This window comes from Falco rusticolus, chromosome 10 (genome assembly GCF_015220075.1).
Source record: "Falco rusticolus isolate bFalRus1 chromosome 10, bFalRus1.pri, whole genome shotgun sequence".
NCBI classification, from domain to species: Eukaryota; Metazoa; Chordata; class Aves; order Falconiformes; family Falconidae; genus Falco; species Falco rusticolus.
The window spans coordinates 23,423,464-23,447,309 of NC_051196.1; the positions used below are offsets into that span (position 1 = coordinate 23,423,464).

Genomic DNA, 23,846 nt, shown 5'->3' on the forward strand with positions numbered 1-23,846 from the left:
CGACAAATCTGCTTCCTCTGTGTCTTCTGAGTCACGTCTTCTTCCTTTACTGACAAAACCGCATGTCTGTTCCCATCAGCACAGCACAGCTGATATGGCTGGGGAAAAGTGAGCTGCATTTTGCTTTGCTTCACGTATTGGCAGCAAAGTTCTGACTGAAGGACGCCGTGCCAGTTTTGAAGGCAAAGGAGAACTGTTTGGCTCTGAGTTTTAAGGTGGCGTTGCTGAGAGACAGCAAAACCCAGGTCTGTGGTTGGTGACCTGGAAATCTGATGTGGAAATCAAAATTCCTGCAAACTGAGCCAGAGCATTGGCAGCAAAACGACAAGTGGCTACTGCAGCGGTACAGAGTATTGGGAATTCAATCTGTGTTTTTACTCAGTTTTGGTTTACCTACATATAAAATATTGGCTATATGTGCAAGTGCCTTGCACTGGTTGTCTAACCTCTATTAGTGTATTTTCATAATCAACTGCTATTCAGAAAATATCAAATTATCCAAAACTATTTGCAGTTTGATTTCCCCAGTGCTGTCTCTATGAAGTTTGCCTGTTCATAAAGATTCACAAATTCTTTCTGCTTTGCGATTTTCATGTGAAAATTCATCATCTTCATTTAGGTGAAAGTTTTTAATCACCAATTTCAGAATTTGGAAAATAATTAGAGCTGGGTGGTCAGCGGACCATTTCTCGGTGAGATGATCTCTGCTTCTGGAGGGATCTTCTTTTCAAACCATAATTACAAGGTTTTAAAGAAGTTGGATTCTAATAGAAAAAGAGCAATAAAATGCCATATTTGGAAGCTGTAAATTTTTTCTTTGCATGTTTATGACACCCGTAGCAGACCTACAGGTAGATGTTAGCTGGCTTTTAGGTTGAATCTTTATAGGATACAAAGGAGTTGCACATTGAAGTGTTCGTATTTAAGTATTTAAACATCAGACAGGAAAAAGTGGAACTCTTTGGAATATATAAAAGGGGCAGATCGTGTTTGAAGAGGGAGGAAATACAGGAGCTGAAGAAAGGGAAAGGGCAGGTCTGAGCACCAGAAGTGAAGTGTTTCAAAGAAAGTTAAAAATCTAAGATAAAGGCGCTTTTTTAAACTGGTATTTTCTTACTAGCTGTAGGGTTTTGGAAGGCAGCTGTGAAAGATAAGCTTCCTCGCTTGTGGTCGGAGCTGATCAGTGATTTAAGGAGTCATAACCTCATCGTTTAACGTCATTCTGTCCCGCCAGCCCTGGCATCCCACAAGGGGCTTCTGTTTAAGTCCTCATTATTTTCTCTTTCTTAATAATCATTCCCATTTCACTCATTATGGCGGAAACTTTTCTACAATGCTTTCTTTAAAAAAAATAAAATTAAAAATTTAATAAATAGTAAAACAAACAAACAAACAAAAAAGCCAACAGCAAAACTACATCTCACTGCTGCTTGGAAGTGCTCTTGGTTTCTAATGGCTGGTGGGGAAGGACTGCGTGGTTTCCAGAATGACTCCTCCTGCTGTCTCCTTTTTGTCTTTGTTTCAACGTGTTTCTCTGAACAGTCAGAAGGTCAGTTTGAAAGATCGTGTCTTCTCCAGTCCCCGCGGTGCTGGCACCAAAGGGAAAGGCTCTCCACAGGCTCAGGGCATCAGGAGGTCCCCCAGTGCTGACCAAAGCATCGAGGACAGCCCAAGCAAAGTGCCCAAGAGCTGGAGTTTTGGAGACCGCAGCCGAGCCCGGCAAGCTTTCCGCATCAAGGGAGCGGCATCACGGCAAAACTCAGAAGGTGAGGGCTTGGGATGCCATGCCGGACCCCAGATCCTCGGCTGGCCCCCACATCCTCTCCCTCTCCACCTAGGAAGGGCATAGCTGCCAGCTGGGGTGCGTACATAGGTCTCCTTCCCCTTCTAGTCCTTTAGCTTGGAGTATAGTAAGAAATAAGAAACCCCCCTACTGACAGTCATGGTCATGCATATATTTATATATGTATAGGGATGGGGAAAGGAGGAAGAGTCAGGCAGCTAGAGATGGATGAGAGCTGCAGTTGGCATTGCTGGATGTCACCTTAACACGTCTTGGGAAATGCTGTCATGTGGATGCTCAGCAGATTCTCTCTGGTGTTTCCCCCGGGGTTGCTGTTTGCAATCTGACTTGTCTTTCCTTGTGCGGCACCAGCACGGGGAATAGTAACGTGTCGTCTTTATTCCTCCCCCTCCCAAACTCAGAAGCAAGCCTCCCCGGAGAAGACATTCCCGATGAGAACAAAAGCTGCAACTGCGAGTTTGTCACAGAAGATTTGACGCCAGGATTGAAAGTCAGCATCAGGGCAGTGTGGTAAGAGAGGGGACGGGGGGAAAGCGGGCCAGAAAAATAACTAACGGGGGGGAAAAATAAATGTAAAGTCCAAGCAGAGGTGGCAAATGCTGAAATGTCTGTGCTGCAGGCTGTTTTTCCCCTGGGTGGCCTGCCCTCCTTTACAGAAAATTCTGCCAGAATTTTTGCTGAGGGAAGGAATAAGTGGAGAAACAGGAAAATCCCTGCAGGGATGCATCCAAATGATCGTTCTCGCCAGCTTTGAGAATTAATGCTGACATCTATAAAAGTGGTGTAGAGAGGACACTCACACAGCTGACAGTCCAGGGGGCACCGAGGACCCCCCCATCTCAGACAGGGCTTCAGCCCTGAGCCCCCATAAGCCCCTTCCCCTCTCCTAGTGCCGCATCCTCTCCCAGACCCACAGCGCTGGGATTTATTCCATTTTCCTTCCAAAGCAGCTCCCCGTGGTGTTTTTTATCCACCACTAAGCAGGTCAGGCTGCAGTCCAGGGACTATATGTTGCCTTTCCTCTCCGTCTCCTGCAGCATTATGAGGTTTCTCGTCTCCAAGCGCAAGTTTAAGGAGAGCCTTCGGCCCTATGATGTGATGGATGTCATCGAGCAGTATTCAGCCGGCCACCTGGACATGCTCTCCCGGATTAAAAACCTTCAGGCCAGGCAAGAAACCCCTCTCTTTGCTTCATTTTTTCACTGCTTTTTGTTCATTGTGGAGGTGTTGCCAGGAGACACTTTCCTTTGCAGCTACAACTTATTCTTTTTCTTCCTAAGAGAAAAGCCTCAAGGAAAACATCAATGCTTGTGGCTGGAACCCACAGGGATGAGCAGGACAGGGACTGAAAATGGTGGTTATGCCACTAAAATTGCCTCAGTGCCCACCCCAGGACATACACACAAAAATCACGGCTCATCCTCCTACTTTACTTGGGGAGTTCCCATCATTATAGAATATCCCATGGGAAAGGCAGGTGTGGACCTCTGTGGTCATTCTGGTGGGATGACAAAGGTCTGGTGCCCCAGTTTTAACGCTGATGTGGCTAATTTGGGAGTGACACAAATTAAAATGTGGTGTGCTGGTTGTGACCCTGCTGCTGTGGGTAGAGGGAGCAGAGAGGAGGCAGCAGCTTCCTCCTGCTGCTGGGATGCTCAGCTGCTTTGGGTGGGATCCTTCCTCGGATGGCACAGCCTGCTGAAAATGTGTGCAGATGGGGATTTCTCTTCCAAGCCCACCACCACAGGCATGGTTGAGCTGAGCTGCGTTTCAGCTTCTGTGCTCAAACTTTAGGAGCAGTTAGTTTCCATAGGGGAAGAAATGTGGAAAAGGGACAAATGGAACCGAGAAAAGCATTTAAAATTTAATTTTCTCCTGAAAAAAAAAAACAAACAACCAAAACCAGATTTTGTCCCCTGAAGAGAGGATCTGAGCTAAACTTTTTTATTTGACCACTCTTCCCTCAGCCCTGATGTCCCACGATGAAAAGGAGACCCCAGACCCCCAACACCCCCCGGCTGTGTCGGCTCAGCACAAGTAGCCCCAGTTCTGCTGAGCTTGAAGGACACCCAGAATGGAGGCGGGGCTTGGCCGTAGGCTACCTCCAGTCAAAATAATACATTATTTTATTTTACACTGGGAGAACAAAATTATTGCCCTTGATGGCTGTGGCAGCCCAGCTTCCTCTGGAATCCACTGGGGAAGTTTTCCTTTCATTTCAAACTTATCTAGGTCCCTGGCAGAGGCAGCAAATGTGCAAAAAAAAAGTGTTTGGGTATGCAAACAGCTAATATGAATCCCAGGAATGAAATAGGAGCATTGTCTTAGGAAAAAGAGGAATCGCTTTTCTGCCATTAATCTCTCAGAGACCGTTTTAAGTCTGCTATTTTTGATGTTCCAGCAGCAGAGGTAACGCTCTCAGTGTTGCTGCACGCAGTGTGTTTCCCAGAAGGTAAATTCTCCCTTGTGATGGAGACGAAAATATCGCGGAGAATTTCCTCTCTTTGAGCCTCTCACCCCTGTTCAGTATGAATGCAGTGATTATAGATCCAAGACACGTAGCTGAATCTGGAGGGGGGAGAGGAGGAGGAGGAGGGGATTGATATTTCCTAATTTTAATAACCTGAAATGAGCTCCAGGCTGCCTCCGCAGTGGGTGGTGAGCCATTGGGGTTGGCATCACCACTGGCTCCAGGTGGGACACCCAAGTTTCCAGCACCCCAAGCTGGTGTAGCAGATTGCCTCACCATCCACCCAAGTTTCCCATTGCCAGTCCTTCAAGGTGATGTGCTGCAGTGACAGAGTAGTTTGGTTGGATGTTTTGGGTTGTTTTTTTTTTGCCGGGGGGGAGGTACGGAGTTACAGTTTTCAAAGACCAAACTGAATTCTCCTCTTAGTTGTACCTGTGGGACTGCAAGGCTGAGGCTGCTGAGGCTGGATAGGCTAGGGCTGCCATCTACCCCATTGTAGGGAGGCCAGGAGGACCAGGAGCTGTTTCAAAAGTGTGAAGTACCTGGATTTGGTATCTTGGGCTACCAGGCAGCTTCACTGGTTTCACTGTCCCCACCTAGCAGGAGATCAGCGATGGAGCAGAGCCCTGCGGGGCCATCCTTTGAAGCACTCCTCATCATAGCCAGATGGGCACCAGGAGGTCCCATGGCTGATCACCTGCCCAGTACAACTGGAAGGGGCACCCTGTAGATGAGGTGTGTGCCTGGGGTGGCCGTGGCCAATGCTGGGCATGACCAACTGATGCTAGACGCACAGTGCACCCATACGGTGGAGCCCAGGGAGGTTGTCACGGGGCGTGTTGGGGAGCAGATATTTTTATTTCCCTTTCCTTCAGCAATCAAAGCACTGTGTTCTCCCTGCCAGCTCAGCTCGGCAGGGCTGGCTGTGACCTCCCGTAGCCAGGGCTTTGGTGGATTAAAGCTGCATTGAAGCAAATTTCTGGAGTGTTTACATGCACTTTCGTCTTTAATCATTAATGCCTCTGTCACTGTGTCTGTAATGTGCTCTTTTCAGTGTTGTGTTCACACTGTCTCGTGTCTCATCCTGACACCTTGCCAACCATGGATGTCTCCCATTCATTGAGCTATACAGTCCTGCAGCGTATCTCGCCGACTCCCAATGGCTCATGTTTTTCTGAACTAGCAGAGGATGTATTATCTAGCACTGGAACTGGAAGGAGAATGAATCTATGTTGTTTCGTATCTAACTGCCTCAATGGGATATTGCTACACATATGCAAATATATTCCAGAGGGTAAAGCATGTTGCCTATTATATCTGGGGTGGGGGGGGCCTCCTAATGATGTTTCAGTGGTGCCGAAGTCTCCAAATCTTACTCCGAGGTGGGTAAGGCTCTGGCTTTCACCGACAACCAGGTGGTAGGAGAGAGCTTTCTGTTTCCAGCAGAATATATTTTCAAATTCTCTCTCTCTTTCTTTCTCTGTCGTTCTGTTTTTCAGTTGTTTCTTTCTGCAACTTTTCTGACCAACTTTTCTCTATGTGTTGCTTCATTATGCATTTTGCTGGTGTCTTTTTTCTTATTTACTTTGCCAGGATAGATATGATTGTGGGTCCCCCACCCCCTTCAACTCCCCGGCATAAGAAGTATCCAACCAAAGGACCCATGTATTCTTCCAAAGAATCTCCCCAATACTCGCCTAGGTTAGGATTCACCAAAATGCCGCTTTCTCTGGATTTTTCATTTGCTTAATGTCAAACCCCTTTCATTCCAGTTATATGACGGCATTTATCACCTAGCAGTGCAGCTTGCTAAATCATGACTCAGAAGGGCTTGCTACTCTGGATATGCTCTGATTTACTTTCAGTAATGAGCTTTCACACTAGGCAAGCCAAAGGAAAAAAAAAAAAAGGACATTCATACAGTCATCAGTAACCATCAGTCTCTTCAACTAGTGTATTTTCTATTTTCAATCTTCTTCTAGGTGTTAGAAAGCAAAACTGTATCTTTTTGACTCTATCTATCTAATTGTATCTATGTAAAAGGTGAAATATTTACCCACAAAGCCAATAGAAACTGAACAACCTGCTTTCTGAAAGGTTAAACACTCCACACAGAAGCAAAGGAGCCTCTGCAGCTCTTTGAAAGGAGTTTACTTCAGTGGGCAAAGTAAGAATGAAGTGTTTCACATCCGATGAACACAGTGATCTCTTTGTCTGGCTGATGCAACTGTACTGACCAGGGAGGAAAAAACCTGTGCTAAAATGTTACACCCACGGGACTCATATTAAAAAAAAATAAAATCCTGATTTTGCAAGCGAAAAGAAGAGCAGGCGTCAAACCAGCCCTCAGGCGTGCAGCAAGATTTTTCTGATTGCCCTTACTAAGTTCTTGCCTTAGGTAAAACTGTTCCTGAAGCTGATGCCATGAGAGATATATTCAGAATTTTAGAGCATTCTGAGGTCTGGGCAGCAGGGCCATGAGCTGAGCTGTATTTTCACCTTGTATTGAGACCACTGGAGCCTGAGGCAGGTACAAATATTTGCCAGAACGTCATTTTCTGTGCACAAATAGTAGGTGATTTTTAAATGCAGCAAGCTTAGCCTCAAATATCTTTTTTTCTAAATATACTTGCCCTCCCTAAGAGCTAATACATAACAAATCTCTTGATTTTTATTTAAGCTGCTCTGAGTAATCTTCGCTAGAGGAATGTGAGTAAAAGGAATATTGAAAGCTTACCTTTTCCCACTCAGCTAGCTCATAGATTAAAAAAAAAATTAAAGAATTTTCCAGAAGCCTCAAGCTTTGTGCTTGGAAAAAAAGTTGCTCTCAGAAAAGCATTTCTCTCATTTCTCCTCCCGGCCAAATGATGAGGCCCAAATCTAGTCTTTAAACATGAAATAACTTTCTTATCTGCAGAAACATTTTGATTTTAAAATAAAAATACATATTCAAGTGGTTTTTATTGCATTTAACCTATGTGCAAGAAGCCTTCACTGGAGGCAAGGATTTAATGTAATTCTGGGGGAGGAAGCCTCAAATTAGGACAGACATTGTATTCCATCCGAGTCTATTGCTATATCAGCTTAATGTTAATGACTTCTCTCTCCCCTGTTTTTGCAGTTTCTAATACTGATGGCCAGATTAAAAATCTGTTCGCACATGCCCACTAGACTCCTGGGACATTAAGACTTTTAAAAATAATTGCTCCCTTTTAAAATGAATTTTCTCATTTCTTCTTTATCAAGCTGTGACTGAGAGGCTGCAGAAAGCAGCAGAGTACAGAAGGCTGCTGAAATCTCTGCTCCCACCCATGGGCAGGCTTATGGTGTGCTGAATTTTTGGCAGTTGCATCCTCCCACAGACACCGGTGGGACTTTGGAGGTGCCCGATGGATGGGGACCAGAGCTCTGAGCAGCCCCAAGCCCAAATCCAGAAACTCCAGGTCAGGCTGTGCTGCTGCCACGGGTTCCATCATCTCAGCGCCACGTGTGTCCATGCCATGGGGACACGTGCTGTGGGGTCCCCGTGGGCTGCACCAGCCTCTCCTTTTCAGCCTGCACGCCCCTGTTTTAGCCAGAGAAACCACACCAAGTGATGTCCCATGAGCTTTCTCGACCCCGTGGGTTGCCTTGTGGTACGCTAGTGACAAGGGTCAGTTCAGCCAAAAGGTTTCTGCAAGTAGCTCCCAGCAAAGACAGCTGGTTACCACTGGATGTCCACGGCTGTGGTTTGGCTGAAGGTGTTTGCTCCACGCTGTATACACAGACAATTTGGATTAAATTCTCTTGATCAGCTGATTTAACATAAAACCAGGTGCGACCTCAGCTGTAATTTTTAGACAACAGATACTGGTCAAAATATGTCTAGAGCAAACTTTGTTGCCAAATGAGGAGGTAAGTAGCCAGTCCTGTGACATGGATGAAGGGGGTTTGGCTTCAATGCCTGGATTGTGTACACAAAATTATAAGAGATAAAGAAAAAAAAAAAAGAAAAGAATCAAATATATATTCCCAAACACTTCATTTTTATCTTCATTTGAGCCGTTTGACCTTTTGATGTCTGCTTCTGGCCCGAGGGTGACATATTACACCTCTTTGCATGCACTGTTAGCATGAAGCATAATGAAGCATGAGAAAACCTGCACTGTGGCTGATGCAAGACTACATTTTTTTTGTATCATTAGAAAGAAGGAAAGATATCAAAGTTCACTTTAAAGAGCAACCCCCTTTCTCTCTCCCTCTCAAACTAAGACCCAGCAGAGCCTATCAAGGACAGCAGATGGCACAGTTTGTCACGCATCCTTAGAAATCTCTGAATCCTCTTCTGCCACACAGGGGAAAACACAGGGCTGACTCTTCCAAAGCCTCAGCTGAATTTTTCCCTCTGCACATGTGTATTTGACACAGCCAAAGTAAGTGTCAGGAATACATAAGGCTCCCACGGGGTGTAGTGCAGAAGTGGGGTTTGGCATCTCAGAAGATTCATGGTCCTTTGTCACGCATTAGGAACATAGGCTGTCCCCTTCTGCTTGCAGAAGTGGAACATGTTCTCTGTTCTGTCTTCTTCATCTCTTGAGCTTTGTTGCCCAATCGGAACAAACCCTCAAACTCTTTTATAACGGCTTTGCAGTGCTCAGCCAGGCACAGGTGGGTTGGGAGCTCGTGAGGGAATTCCTCTTCTATCAGATAAGGCACAAATGAAATCTTTGCTGAGGGTAGGAGCATGCTTCTCCCAAGGGAAGAAAAGGGGTGAGAGATCTTGAGCCTGGTTTCTCTCATCAAGAGAGAAGGACTTGGTTCACCACCTTCTCCCCTCTGTGCACTGAAGTCGGTGGCCCACAGCTGCCCACCACACTGTCCTCCGTGCAGACCCTGCCTGCATGGCGAGATCTGCCTCCCTGGCTTCTCAGAGCTGTGGAAGATTACCACCTCAGGAGTCAGGACTATGTTATGGACATGAAGGGAGTGGATCAAGCAGGAATTCTCCTGGGCTCTGGTATCAATGGTATGTGGGCACAGGCTTCTCAATGCTTTATGGGTGAGCTCTGTGGAGGGCCTCAGTCCTGCTTTTAAATCACAGCAGGTCTACAGGCAAGTTGTTTCCAGCCTGAAGATGATGGAAGAAGTCATTTCTCTTCTATGTGATGCTAGTCATCACTCCATCTGTGAAGTGCCAGCTGGCCTTCTGTGCTTCACATGGGTTATGTGAGGTTCACTTACTGGATGGCTCTTCTCTTAAGGACAAGGAAGACAGCAGAAGTCCTCCCTCAACTCCTGCAAGATTAGAAATAGGGTTGCACCAGACTCTCTCTGCTATCACAATACACCATAGCATGGCAACATTCAATTTCCCCCTCTGTGTTACAGTCTGTCCTGCCTCCCTGCTCTACTCAGCAGCTGTTGAAGGACATCTCATTTCTGTTAGTGGGCACATCTCAGTGTTAGTGCTGTGCTAGCTGGGACCTGAGGACAGAGCACCCGGGTTGTTCTTGGCCTTCCACAGTATTCAGCAGCGTTTAGACTTCGGGCCTCTTTAAACGCATGTTCATTGTTTTACTAGTCTACTTGCTTGTGCATACAGGAGAGGAGTTCGTACAGTGGCTGTACTACGCCTTGACTTGTGATTCCAAACCAAGGTAGCCCGAGGTATCCAATTTAATACCTCTTTGCTTACATGGTAATAACAACGTTGTCATAGGATTTCTTGTGCTGTATGTCCTGTCAGTAATTACATCCCTTGTGGGGAGTTCCTGTACGTGTCAGTACTTTCCTTCTCCCATTACAAGAGAGAAATAAGGCATGCGTATTCCTCACACTTGTAATTGCAGCACTTGGTGCTCCTTGTACTCCTGCGCTTATATTGCTAAGCAAAGGATCAAACGTGACTTTTTAAACAGAACGGTATTCTGCCACATCCCTGCCCAAATGAAGTATCTTCTGGGATCAAAGATAAACTCTAAAATAATTGCTGGCTTATATTTTGTGTCTTTGGTGTGATGTGCTCATCCACTTCATCTCTTTGAGCCAGATCTTGTGGTGCTGTAAACTGCTGTTGCTCTAATATAAGCTAAGGGAGCCACTGATACCTGTCCCTTAATGTCAACAGCCAACATATGTACTAAGTCCCTGTCAAACGTAAAGAGAACAGATAGCTCTTGTGTTGGAAATAGCCTTCCGTCTCATTCCTTTCCTTGGTTTTTGTTTGTTCATTTTCCCCTGTCTGTCTGTGTTCAGCTCCTTCCATTTCTTCCTCCTGGTGCATGGACCCATGACCCACACAGCAGAACTGCGTAAGAAGCATTTTGAGTTTTCCGCTCAAGATACCTCAACTTGGTTTCAGTCAGATTAATTAACCCTTCTTTTCCCCCGCCACCCTGATGTTTGGTGCATTATGCAAGAGTAAAGTTTGCCTGATGTAGAATGAGGTTATAAACGGGGCTGCCATTAAGAAACTGTTCCAAAACTGAGTTGCTCCCCTGATGTTTGAGGGGTCAAGAAGTTCTGGTGTTTACTCTCTAGCAAATTTATATTTGATGCCTCAAATAAAATTGACTTCCAGCTTCCAGACTGGCTCTGCCCTCCTTCCTAGGCATACAGAGCTATACATCAACCCAGGTATTTCTATACTGGGAACGAGGAGTTGCAAATGTAACGTGTGTAAAGAAGTTAGTAGCAAACAACATGCCCAGTAGCTTTAGCTGCTGATTTGGCAGGAGTGTCCTCTGCTATTATGCGCTTGGGGCCCTGCTAAGAGAAAACATCTAATGACACAGGTGTGAATCGCATTAGCATTTTAATAAAGACAATTTAGTAATGTTTGGTGAGTTATGACCAAATTCAGCCTTGATGTAATTCCACTAAAACAGTTAGTTTATATATGTACACCTGCTTGTCTGGATCTTAGGACAAGTGGCTCATTTTCATGGACCGGAGAATTACACACTTACATTTGCATTGAGGAGAGGAAACTGCTGCAAAGACTGAAAAAAATCCCATTGACATATGCTAGACAGAAAACTTGATCTTCCTGCAAAATAATAATTTCTCAGTACAAATAAGAAGCTAATTGATTTGGAAGAAAGCCAGTTAATGAAATTCTTTGCAGTGGGTAAATTTACTGTGCATAATGTGCCAGGTTTTATCTGTATAAACAGAAACGGATGATTTCAAACTCTGCTAATACTGCTCTGAATTTTGCATCTGAATTAACACTTCAGTGCCACTGCGTGTCTGTGAGTAATTTGGAGTGTTAGTTGGGAAAGAGGCTGTTGCTTTGTCCCACGGAGGCGCGACAAGTGGAGCCCTCCTTGCCTGCTGCCTCCAACTGACTCCAGGTCCTTTTCCTGGGGCGGGGGGATTTTCTGATCCCGGTAGAGTTGACCAGATCGTTGGGAGAGGATCCTCTATGACCGACAAGGATCGGACCAAAGGGCCAGCAGAGGGAGAGCTGCCTGAAGACCCCAGCATGATGGGCAGGCTTGGGAAAGTTGAAAAGCAGGTATGTTGGGTCAGGACGGGGGTTCTTAGCAGAGGGTGTTGCATGAGTTGTGTTGGTTTTTTCTTGCCTTATTTTTCCCCAGTGGGACATTACCATTTAGAAAAAAAAGTAAAAGCTAAGAATATTTTGAAAAATAAACAAGGTGGATGTTATAAAAGGGTGCTAAATGTCTTAGAAACCTAAGTACTACTTTCAAAACAGGCACTTAGGAGCCTGTGACATGTAGTCTTTCAATTTTAGTGAGCTGACCAAAAGTCGATGTTATTTTTGAAAATGGCACATTGGTTTCTTTGCCACCACACTAGGCATGTTTCAAACGAGTCCATGAGCCTGTCTGCTATAGCTGCTGGCCTTGCTGAAGATGAAAATGTTCCTAGAGGATAAGGCTCAGAAATCCCCATGGCCATCTGAGCCCAGGCAAGTGCCAGATGCAGTAAGGAGCTGAAAGGATGCGAGCGTGCTCGGGCGTTCCTGGAATTTGTTGCCTGTTGAAAAGATTATAGGAGCTTAAGGAAAACCCTGTAACAAGGTGGAGAATTAAATGCTTCAGAACAGGACAATTAGATATTTACTAGAAGTTTCAGTTTGGTGTAGGTCAGTGTAGGCAGAGGTCATCTATGGTGCCCAGCCCCACACGCGTGCCTAGATGGGTTGGAAGTTGCTTGTACTCGGGATGTTAATGTGCATCAACCCACATGTAGCACTGGAACTGTGGTGTTTTGCAGGTTCAGTCGATGGAGAAGAAGCTGGACTTCCTGGTGAACATTTACATGCAGCGGATGGGCATCCCACCGACAGAGACAGAGGCTTATTTTGGGTCCAAAGAACCAGACCCAGCACCTCCCTACCACAGTCCTGAAGACAGCAGGGAGCACATTGACAAGAACGGCTGCATCATCAAGATCATCAGGTCCACCAGCTCCATGGGTCAGAAGAACTTCTCTGCTCCGCCAGCCCCAACCAACACATGCCCGCCCTCGACGTCGTGCCAGCAGCAGGTCTACCAGCGGCAAAGCCATGGCTCCTCGCCCGTTGGAGACCCTGGCTCGCTGGTCCGCATCCCACCTCCGCCCTCCCACGAGCGCTCCTTGTCAGCGTACAGCAGCGGGCACAGGGCGAGCGCAGAGTACCTGAGGAACGAAGACATTACAACCAAACACCACGAGAGTGCCATGAGAGACAGCGACACGTCCATCTCCATCCCCTCGGTAGACCATGAGGAACTGGAGCGCTCTTTCAGTGGCTTTAGCATCTCCCAGTCCAAAGAGAATTTGGACATCCTTAACAACGGTTGCTATGCAGCCGTGGCCAAAATCAGACCCTACATTGCAGAAGGGGAATCAGACACCGATTCTGACCTCTGCACGCCCTGCGGTCCTCCTCCCAGGTCGGCCACGGGCGAGGGACCCTTCAGTGACATGGGCTGGTCAGCCCCCAGGCAGTGATGCCTTCTTGCAGCCACCAAGCCACGTCCGAGCGCTGGCAGCTGCCTGCTCCAGCTGTCCATGCATCGAACTTCTCACGGAGATTGACAGCTAAGGTTTTCCTCCTTCTGGGACATCCTTAGCTGGCAGATACTTTCTTGCCGCTTACTCTGGGGGGTGGGGAACAAGCAGGTCCAAACCTGCATTTGTGGAAGAGGTCACAGTGCTGAGCGAACTGGAGCCATGAAGTCCAGGTTTCTTTCATACTCTCTTTCTAAGATCATTAGGTGAAATTACTTCGTGGTGCAGGGTAGGCAATTTGCATTTCTTGGGAATCTTCAGAAGTGCAAGGTAGGAGTAAATCACCCAGCCAGGGCTCTTGGAGATCACAGTAACTGGTGGCTGACAAGTGTTAAGCAGGATTCGCCACGTCCTGGCACTGGTGATTACACCTTTAGGTATTTTGGAGTTGCAGAATGAACACGTGTCTGTCTCTGGCTTAGATTTCAGGTCACGTGTAATTATGGGAGGGAGGCTGTTCCTCATTAACTGTCAGGAAGGTGGCATAATTCCAATATAATACATAGAAACATTGCCTAGGCCCCTGGAGGGAAGGGATGGTGGTTGGAATATTTGCATGAAAAGAAGGCATGGCCTCAGTGTGGGACAGGTTAGGATACTGCTTTGAACCAGAATGGTTTGGAAATCAGCCCATCTTGGGAAACTGGGAAACTCAGAAACAGGAGCTTGAGTGCAAGAAGATAGACAACCCAGAGGGCACATAAATGAGACAGAGAAGGAGGACAAGAGGCTATGGGGCTGGAATTTTATTTTTTAAACCATGTATTATATTTAAGTATCTCTCCTCCCATTGACGATGGACCTGGAGGTGCTTTGGAAGCAAAGGCAAACCAAAGGCAACCCCTCTGGAGGGCTGCCATGGTGTGAAGCCGTTCTTGTGGCCAGCAGTGCTGTTGTGGAGGCACAGCCACCAGGCAAAGGGAGAGGGTGGATATGCAAGATGCTGTGGTCCCTGTGCAGCTGTGAGTTAAGTGCTGAGCTCCATCCTTTTCAAGCTCTGTTGGTCAGAGTGGGCAATTTTCTTACAGTTTGCATTGTGCCTGAACACTTTCGCACACACCATGCCCCGTGAAAAATCTTCCTTTTCTTCTTCTGCCCTGCCAAGAATCTCACACCCATGTTCTCGGGACGTCCTGTGGTTTTGTTTGGATCCCTCAAGCTGAGTTAAGAGGTGCTTCTTCATTTCTTCATGGTCTTTCAGACGCCTCTTAGCTGTGCTTGCCCGCAAGTTGTGCCAATCCCAGTCTGCCCCATTTTGTTGTTGTTAAAGTACTTTCTCTTGGAAAGATCATTGTGTCATTACTGGGAACCTCACAGTGCATTCAGTGGGGGGAAGGCAAGGGGAAAAGACATGCTCAAAGTTTCTTTTGGGACCAAAACAAAGTCACAAAGTGATCCTTGGATAGGTTGGTGGATTTTTTTTGCAAGGGGGTGGACCAGGAAAGGTTGTGTTTGGGATCCATCTCCCGGGCTGGGACACCATGGCCGGCATTGTGCCTCTGAACCCTCCCACCTATCTACAGCCCAAATCCCGTGTGTGTTTTCTGCTGGGGCTGTGCCTGTGATTGTAAACCCCATCTCTCCACATTTTCCCTGTGTCATATCAAGAGCCTGCTAAGGATATTTAGGTGACAACTTCATTTCTGTGTGGCCTTTGAGAGGCTGGACATTGGCTTGCTTGGGGTGAAGGGAGAATCACAGCCTTTTTCTCTCCTCCTGTTTGCCTGACCAGAGGCAGCAAGCAGTGGAGGCCCAGGACTATGTTGGCCTTGGGGAAGATGTGGGTGCAGTCTGACAGCTTGCAGACAGGCAATAAAACCATCCTTTTGCTAGTGCTCAGGACCAACACGCTCATCTTCTCATGGGATTGGGAGTGGAGAAAGGCTCTGCAAATTTTTTCCTGCCATTTTTCACCATTCAGGAAGAGAAAACATTTTTCTTACAGGGAACTTAGGCTTCCAGCCGTGCTAGTTCCTTTCTTTCCCATTTGATCCATTTTTTTGTTACCTCCTGCAATGTTTCCCTCTCTGTTTGTGCTCACAAACGAATGCCTTTTGGCTCCACATTTCTTTGTGCAAAGTGAACCTAGCAATGCCCTTACACCTTGAATGCAAAATGGCTGCAGATTGTGCAATTTTGCCCAGGCGTGCTGCAGAATGAGAAGTTTTCTGGTAGGTTAAGAAATGTCAGCAGCTCCCAGCTCAGGCTTGGTGGCAAGTGTTTTCTCGTGACCGCAGGAATGGAAATTACATTGGGTGAGGCAAAAGTCAACATTGTTCCAGACAGCTGCTCATTGCAAGTTTTGTCCAAGTCAGAGATAACAAAGATTTATTACCCTATTTGTTTGCAATTATTTTTCGAGGCCTGCTGGAAATTTGGCACAGAAATAAAGTCAGGAAATCCAGATGAGGATGAGGATGATGTCATGTGGTCCTATTGCAGCACAGGTGCATGACTCATCTTTAAGACAGTAGGCAAAGTCAACAGAACTTCATGGCACAATTTTTGCAGCATGTAATTTCCATAATTTCCTAATTTTGAAACCCTATTGGCTCTATTTTGAACATCCATTTCCTAGTTCTTCATGCAAAATCCCTTTCTCCTGCCCAGCTGATGTTACACCCTTGAAAGGAGATGGTGCCAGTGTGTCCCGAGGTGGTGCAGCTCCACTGTGTCCACTGGGATGTCTGCAGGGGAAAGCTAGTGGTCTTCCACCTCCTTTAGGGCCTACACGAGAAGGATTGTGGTTTCCCTCTTCAAGTTACTGTATCAGCTTGTAAAGCTGACTGGTAGCTTTAAAAGGTTTTGGGCTTGTCCCACAGTCATTGATTACAGAAAACTGGGTTTATGTACATCCAGCACAGATTGTGTCTTGCTGCTGCAAATTTCTCATAGAATTTTCTTGGGAAGGTGTAAGAAATATTCTGCCTTTATCTGTGGCATCATTTGAAAGAAATTCTGACACATGCCTCCATCCACAACCATGCTATAAATCATCACGTCTCATTCATCTATTCAAGAAAACCTGGATTTTGTCGGTAACTTGCACCAGAATTAACTCGGAGTAATGCTTCTTATTTCCATAAAAATGATTTATGCCTGTGTAAATGATAACAGAGCCTTCTTGTTGCTTGTTGACATAAATAATTTCATTCCTGTCCTAAATCATAGTCCGATACTCCCTGCAAGGTCTTCACTTTCAAACACACAGTTCCCCCATGATTTTATCACACACTCCTGGTGGTAATCTCCCACAAGACATCTAAACCACTAGATTAAAAGAAAATAAATTGAGTTTGATTTGCTGATAAGGCAGTCCCAACGATAAAGACCTTTAGAAGGGGGAACAGGCAAACTTTGTCCCTCTGCTGAGCCTCTCTTGGGCTGGTCCTTCCTCCCCTGTTCCTCCCAAGTCTGGTCCTATGTTTTTTGGAGGACAGAAACAAGTTTTAGAAAATGCCAAGTGTGGACAGATGAGACCAAGAAGAGCTGAAGAAGAGGTGAAAGCCAAATTTCCAGCAGGCCATCCCAAACCGCTCTGGAGATGCCCGTGCTCACGCGTGGTTGTGTGCACAGAGCCTGGTTTCGAGGCACATCTGTGCTGGATGTGAAGCCGTGGCCTTGACCCAGAGCCTGGGATCTGGTCTCCAAGAAACTTTAGGAATTTACCTTTCCCCTCCCCCCCAAGAATCTGGGTCTAGATCAGGAGAGAAATACTGCAAAAGGCCCTACCTGCAGGACAGAGCAGTCCCTGAGGCTGGGACCTGAAGCCACAGTCAGTTTTTGGGTGCTTCATGTTCAAGCATGCCAATTGCCTGTGCAATTGCCTGAGAGGTTCATGTCTCGGAGCAGGAGACATGGCTGGAGGAGGTGTTGCAACCTCTGTGCAGGTGGCCTTTCATAATGTGACCCCAAGACACAGGAACAGAGCACTAGCCATGAGTCGAATTTCCCAATATTTGGGAAGGGACTTTAATGTTACTCAAGTGCAGATTTTGTATGTGAATTTCCTTGTTGACTCATTTTCTTAGTAATAATTTTTAAAACAAAAATGTTAAGAAACTCGCTGAAAACAAACCTGTTGTCCAGCTCAGAAAGCCATTATATTTCTTTAGACAGACTGTGATAGACCAGATTTTCTAAAAATTTATTTTGTTTCAAATGCTGCTTAATAGATCCAAATGAAGTCTGCAGGGTCATTGCTATTTAGAGATAAATAGGTATATTTTTTACATTTTTAATTGATTTTTAAGATTTTAAATTATGTGGATTTTTAGAACAAGTTTGTATAATCTACCTGGGAAGCCAGAGCATCACCTCAGATACAAATGTTCCCCATTCCTAAAAGAAAAGAAAAATACATTCACTCATATTTTTCTCAAGAGGGAGCTACTGCAAACCTCATTTCCCTTCTATCCTCAGACCACCGTGGTCACAGCAACATTATTGCTAAACCCAAAATGTAAGTATTAAAAGAGAAACTGAAATTCGTAAGGAATTTGTCCAGGAGTTGTCCCATATAAAGACCCTTTGCAGTGAGTAATTTATCAGGAATGTTTAAAAGCCCAGGAGCAGGCTAAGGATTTCTGTTTCTCCATCCACGCTCATGTGAGCATCTCCATCCACCTCTGGCTGAGCAAGCCCTGAGCCTCCATCCCTTTCATCTCCGCATGCCTGTGGTCCTCTGACCCATGCCCACATGCCCGCATCCTCTCTCACCCGCTCTCCATCATGGGTCAGCATCTTTTGTTTTCATCAGCTTCCTTTTTGTAAACCAGAAACAAGGAAATCAGATACAAAAGCTCCTTCACCTGCAAGTAACATTGAGACTGTGGTGCGGAGGGCTGTGGCACAGGGGTCAGCAGCCCCCTCCGAGCCCCGCCTGGGTCACTGCTGTTCAGCGGTGTAAAAGCAAACTCTTGCTCTCAGCACACAAACACCCCAACTTTTTCTGCATCACAGAGCAAAATCTGCTTAGAGCATGGGTGTGGGTTCGTTGTTTTTTTAACAATAACAATAGGGTGGGGTTTTTTTTTTCTAATAATAAGGATAATAATAATGCATAGGAATCTTCTTTAGTATATCTTAGTGTTTGATGCCCCAGTGACACAGTACTGCTTGCCTTATATTAGTGTCTAGAGGGAGAGGGATTACACATGTTTTGATACAGTATTAATCACGCTTATAATTAAGGTAGCAGCAAGGAGCGGCTGCTGCAGGAGGAGCAGCCGGGTCCTTTTTAACTTATGAATGTGCTTTCCAGACTATCTCACTGACTGTACTCTCAATTTTGCCTGCTACTGCATGCAGCCTGAGATGAGTAGACAGCATTATGCTCCAGCTGTATCTGCACTCCCAGATTGCTGTAGTACCTGACGATTTAACATTGCCAAAAGCATCATTCTGGGGAGAGGCTGCCCTCCCAGTGACCCATCACATAGGGTGCTGTGGTGCTTCTGTAGGTAACACTGATATACCAAGTGTCTTTCATGCTGTGACTGATCGTTGCCCATCCCTCGGATACAGCATGCACAAACTCCACTTCTACTGCTTGTAACTAAGGGGTGAAAAAAACACATTTGTACCTGTGGTTTCTTGAAACATGTACATGGGGAGGAAAAAAATACGAATTGTGTTGGCTGTGTGTGACAACCTCCTTTCCTTCGAGATGCCTCTGAAGAAGAGCATCCCAGGTACCCCTTTTGGAGGGTTTGGAGGAGCAGGCAGAGCAAGGCAGGCAGTACCAAGGATGGAGGCCTGGTCTTCAGTTAGGAGATGCCATTGGAACCCAGACTTGCCATATGTCTGTTTTAATTCCTGTTGGGTTCTCTCGCCTGCATCCAGTTCTGGTGTGCATGTGCCTTTGTGCCTGCAGCCCAGCTCGAGGGGCAGGGGAGAATGTGACTCACAAACTTTGGAAATCCTTCTTTGGAAACTTCATCCACCCTTGTCTACAGCCCTTGGGAGTCTTGGGGACCCTGCAGCTATGCCGTATCCATTCCTTGTGGAAGCATCTCTTGCTCTCCTTACAGAGAGGCACTGAGCGACCTTCATATCTCCACAAATGATTTGCCACCATTCTCCCCACTGTAACACCAGACTGTCACGAGGCCTTCAGGGTTTGCCCATCTTGCTGGTGTTTGCAGTCTTTTGTATCTCCTCGCACTGCTGCCATAATCTGGTTTGACACTGGTCCCGTACCCTCACCTTCCTCATCCAGACTATATGCAAGTGAAGATGTAATGCCAGAACTCTGCTCTGAGACTTGCTTTTGGCCTGGCATCACTAGCACCAGAGAGCCTTCGTGTTTTGTTAGCATGACAGTTTTGCTTTTTCTTGGCAATTTATTTGCTTCCTCATTGAGCCGCCGTGGCCTCAACACATCCCTGGTTTGTTCTGCTGGAGCCTTTCAGCACAGGGATGGCGTCTCTTTGCCCCTCTGTACAGCACCCTGTAAGGGTTTGTCCCCTTGGCTTTAGCTGATCGTGGTGAAATCAATGCCTTGAGGGCTCGGTTCAAGTTTTCTTGTCAAGCTGAACAACTTGGAGAAGAACTTACAGACTAACAATGTTGATGCTTTTTCTCCCTGAAGCAAGAGCTGCTTTCAAGACCCCAGTCCTCTTCAGCAGTCCACGCATGTGGCTTTGCATGCCAGGCTCCATCATGGGGAGAAGCAGAAAGCAGCGGGTCCAAGCTGTGCTATTCCCAAAGCTGGCACTGAACCTGGAAGCATCTTGCCCTTTCCTAATTCCTGTAAATATTGCTGCAGATGAATTGTTCAAGCAGCATCTGTTTGCCTAGTTCTGAGAAACTCGAGCTAACGGCAGAGCTTTCCAAAACTCAGTGCCAAGCTCAGGCTAGATTTCACCTGCAGCTACGCCTATAATTTTAGGGCAGGATTAATGGTTTCAGGTAGAAGCCATCCCAAAATCTCCAGTTTGGATGGTTCTGGCCCGAACCCAAGGCTGAATGTCCTGCTGCAAGTGAAGCCTCCCCTGGAATTTCAGCTCCATTTGATACTGATGACTGTGGACCTGGGGAGATGCTCTCTCCTTCCCACTCCACACAAGAGAAGGTCAGCACAAGCCTTCCAAGCCAAGACAAGAAAATGCCTCCTTATTTTAGCATGCCATGGGCACCTCCCATTAAAAGTAGAAGCAGCATTTCACAGTAATCACTAAAACCTGACCAACACAGTGGCCATGACCCAGTGTTTCATGTATGCAGTGATGCTCATGAAAGGGATTTATTGCAGCTTTGGATATAGAGGGCTCAGTCCTTGAGCATCTCTGTAGATACCATGTTCAGCCTTGCTGATGACCAGAGGGGAAGTCATCAAAGCTGGTGCCAGGTATTTTCTGCCCTGCCTGGTTATTCACACTGTTCCACCATCTTCCCTGGAGCTGAAGATATCCCATGCTCCTGCCAGCAGGCAGAATAAGGGCCCTTCTGTGTTGGCTACTATTCCCCACCACCCAAACCCAAACACTGAAATTTAAAGTTTCTTCACTTAATCTCAAAAAATTCACACACAGGGTAGAGAACCTGAGACTTTCAGGAACACTGAGGCAGAACAAAATATAGCTGATAAACAACACAGATTTTGTTATTTTAAATCAAGCCGATTTTAAACATAGTTGCAGTTCCTGCGTGGTATATCAAATGCTTTAGGAGATTCAATAAATTATTCTTATAAATGGTTTATTCTTTTATCAGTAATTCGTATAGGTGGGTGCCACTGTTCTTCTACAGCAATGCTCCACACACTAAACTATATTCCTGTTTCTCCAGTATAGACATTGTATTTATGAAATTTATCTTGCTTAGTGCCACTTTGGCACACTATCCACGTATTCTGCACACAGATTGCACATTACATGCCAAATGCTGATAGGTATCACTCCATGTAATAAGCGTATGTGTGTTGAACAGATACCAAACAAAGCGTTACCTGCCTAGTTTGTGATGTGACTCAACATAACTGGGAAAAGGGAAAAATGAAGATCCTGCTTCGTTAAGAAATATACTGCATTCGAATGCTTCTTTCAACAGATTTGATCAGGAAGCTAAAATAAGTGAGATCGCCTCTGCGATGTTACTTTAAAAATACCTGAACAAAACTATCACACTCAGCCCAAAAATACTTAATAATTACTGTATTTCTATATATTCTTCACTGCTATTCATCTGAACTGTAAATTCTGTACAGGTTGAATGAAGTTCACCATTTATCTTTGTCATAACCTGCAAGATAAAAGGACAACACAACTTTGGCTGCAAAAGTGTGTGCGTGTTGTTTGCATACATGCATATACGTATTGCTGTACGTGCAGGGGTATACAAACACATGCACACACATGCTTTAAAACAGATAAAGCTGCATCTGAGATGCACAGGAGGGAAAAGTTCCTTTTTTTGGAGGTGGGAGAGTGGTCAAAACAAACAAAAAAGGACTACTTCAACAATGTGTTATTTCTATCCAAAAGGCAGATTTGCAGAGGGATCTGGTGTGTAACTGCCATCCCGAGGAGAAATCCCACTTCTGAAGGCAGCACAGCCCATGCAGCAGGGTGATGCAGTTGCTTTAAATGATAATTTTGAAGAAACAAACAAAAGAATATAGCAGCCAGTGCCAATTCCAAGTACAAACCACAAAGCCCATTCCTAGGCTGTGTGGCCACAGAGTTGTCCTCCACCATCGGAGAGCCAAGGGCAAAGGCTTTGCCTGCTGTGCTTGGGGACTCCGACGGCAGCGGCGCTGGCGCTGGGCTCCCCCAAACCCGGCATCGCCCCAGTATAGGCTACTGCCCGGGCAGAGGTTTCTGCTGTCCTGCGGGTCCTGCTCTTGCCTTTGCCTACGTATTTAAAAAAGCCCCAGTTAAGAGACATTTAGTAAAAAGAGTCATCAAAAGCCCATTTTTGATCTTAGAGTTATGAAAGAAAGGACAAAGTTGTAATCAATAAACCTCATTTTATCCAAGCAGGTCAGCCCGTAGACTCCAATTGCCCCTATACAGAGATGTCACCAATGTCATCAAATGAATCATCCTCTAGGATTTAATTTCGCCCATATTTTTACAGCTAGAAGATGTATATGGGATAGAACTTATCCTTCAGTGTTTAATCTAAATAAACAAAGGCATGAAGAACGAACTTTTCCAGCTAAATACTGCTGGATGCCATTGAAAAAGTAGTAATCAGATTTTTGCATTGGCCCAAAATTCATCTCTAGGTCCAAAGTTATCAGCTGTAAGAGCCACTTCAGTCCCAACTATGTTTCTAAGCAAAAGGTACATCCATTGCTGGAGTATGTTGCCGTTCCCCTGAGATCCCTTGAAGCTATTGCGGTTTATAACAGCATCTGGCTCATTTGGCCTTGACTAGGCTACCAATGGGTCATGCGTTTGTCCTGGCGGTGAGTGAGAGGTGACACTCACACCGGGACAGGCTGTTGGCACTTGGGGCGAGTGTAGGGGCTGCTCGCCCTGGCATCCCGCTCGTAAAATGTGGGGCTCAGGTGAGCATGAGGGTTTGGTTGTCCTCTAGAAAGCAAAGGCAGCTGCTGCTTTGCTTCCTTTCATTTGCTCTGTTGCCTTGGCTTTTTTGCACTTTCGTTTCATCTCCAAAGAATCTCTCATAATGCCTTTGGTACTTATGTACAATTTTAAAACATTTTGTATGTATTGAATGGTACACACTTTCTCTTGTAAAATAGCAATTGGAATTTTTTTTTTTATTATTATTATTTGATTTTATTTTTTGGTGAATGTGTAATTTCCTCTATACATTTCAATCATGACTTTGTGCAATGTACATTTGATAGGGACAGATGCCAAGGGAATGACCTGTAGTTTTCGAAGGGAATAGCTAAAAGCCGAATGACACAGTCACACATGGTTTTACGTTAGCACTGCAGAAGAGCAACGTAGCCCAGACTTTTACACTGAAGCGTTGAGCGTGATCCAGCGTGTACCTTCACATGAATGACTGTGGCAGCTGCAGATCTGTGTACGTGTGATATTAAAAACAACAGCGACAGTTGCAATCGGAAGGGAAATGGAGGAAAATTAAATAATCACGATCATTAATTTAAGCCTCAAAGCATCAGAATGGAAAATTTGCATTCAGTAAAAATACCGGAGATTTAACCTTCATGAGATGAAATACACATTTATTTTTCTTTGCACTTCTGTTCACTTTGTTTGTTTATTTCTGGTGATTTCTTGGTGCTTTGGGGAGTCATTTAATGGCTGATGGAGAGAAGCGAAATGGTGACTGAGGGCCTGACCCTTCCTGGAATTAAAGCTTCACACCTCCTTTTCTTATTTCTAAGATTAGACAACATTTTTCTTTCTGATGTATGAAATCAAGCTCAGAATTCTCAAGTGCCCTCAGTTACAAGGACACTGTCCCTTCAGGGTCCTTGAACAATATTGATTTTCTTAAGGTTAGACATGCAGCCGCATCCTGACAGATTAAGGATGGTTACCGAAACTCCTCACCCCCCATGCCAGCTCCTTATCACCATGCTAAAAATTGAGGCTGGTGTTCATCAAAGTGGGCTCAGAG

General features: G+C 45.6%; 1 protein-coding gene across 4 annotated transcripts in view; it reads left to right on the plus strand.

Moving 5' to 3' along the window:
* The window catches only part of KCNQ2 (potassium voltage-gated channel subfamily Q member 2), a 77,589-nt gene extending 54,122 nt beyond the window's left edge, over positions 1-23,467 (plus strand). For 2 of the 4 annotated variants that reach the window (XM_037403085.1, XM_037403087.1), the window contains 6 exons: positions 1,543-1,766; positions 2,206-2,314; positions 2,842-2,973; positions 5,868-5,975; positions 11,649-11,772; positions 12,498-23,467. In XM_037403085.1, the coding sequence (XP_037258982.1) occupies positions 1,543-1,766; positions 2,206-2,314; positions 2,842-2,973; positions 5,868-5,975; positions 11,649-11,772; positions 12,498-13,217 (1,417 nt within the window). In that variant the 3' untranslated portion in view covers positions 13,218-23,467. Of the gene's footprint in view, positions 1-1,542; positions 1,767-2,205; positions 2,315-2,841; positions 3,852-5,867; positions 5,976-11,648; positions 11,773-12,497 lie in introns of those variants that run through there. The other 2 variants (XM_037403086.1, XM_037403084.1) reach the window with 2 other exon arrangements.
* Positions 23,468-23,846: the final 379 nt, after the last annotated feature.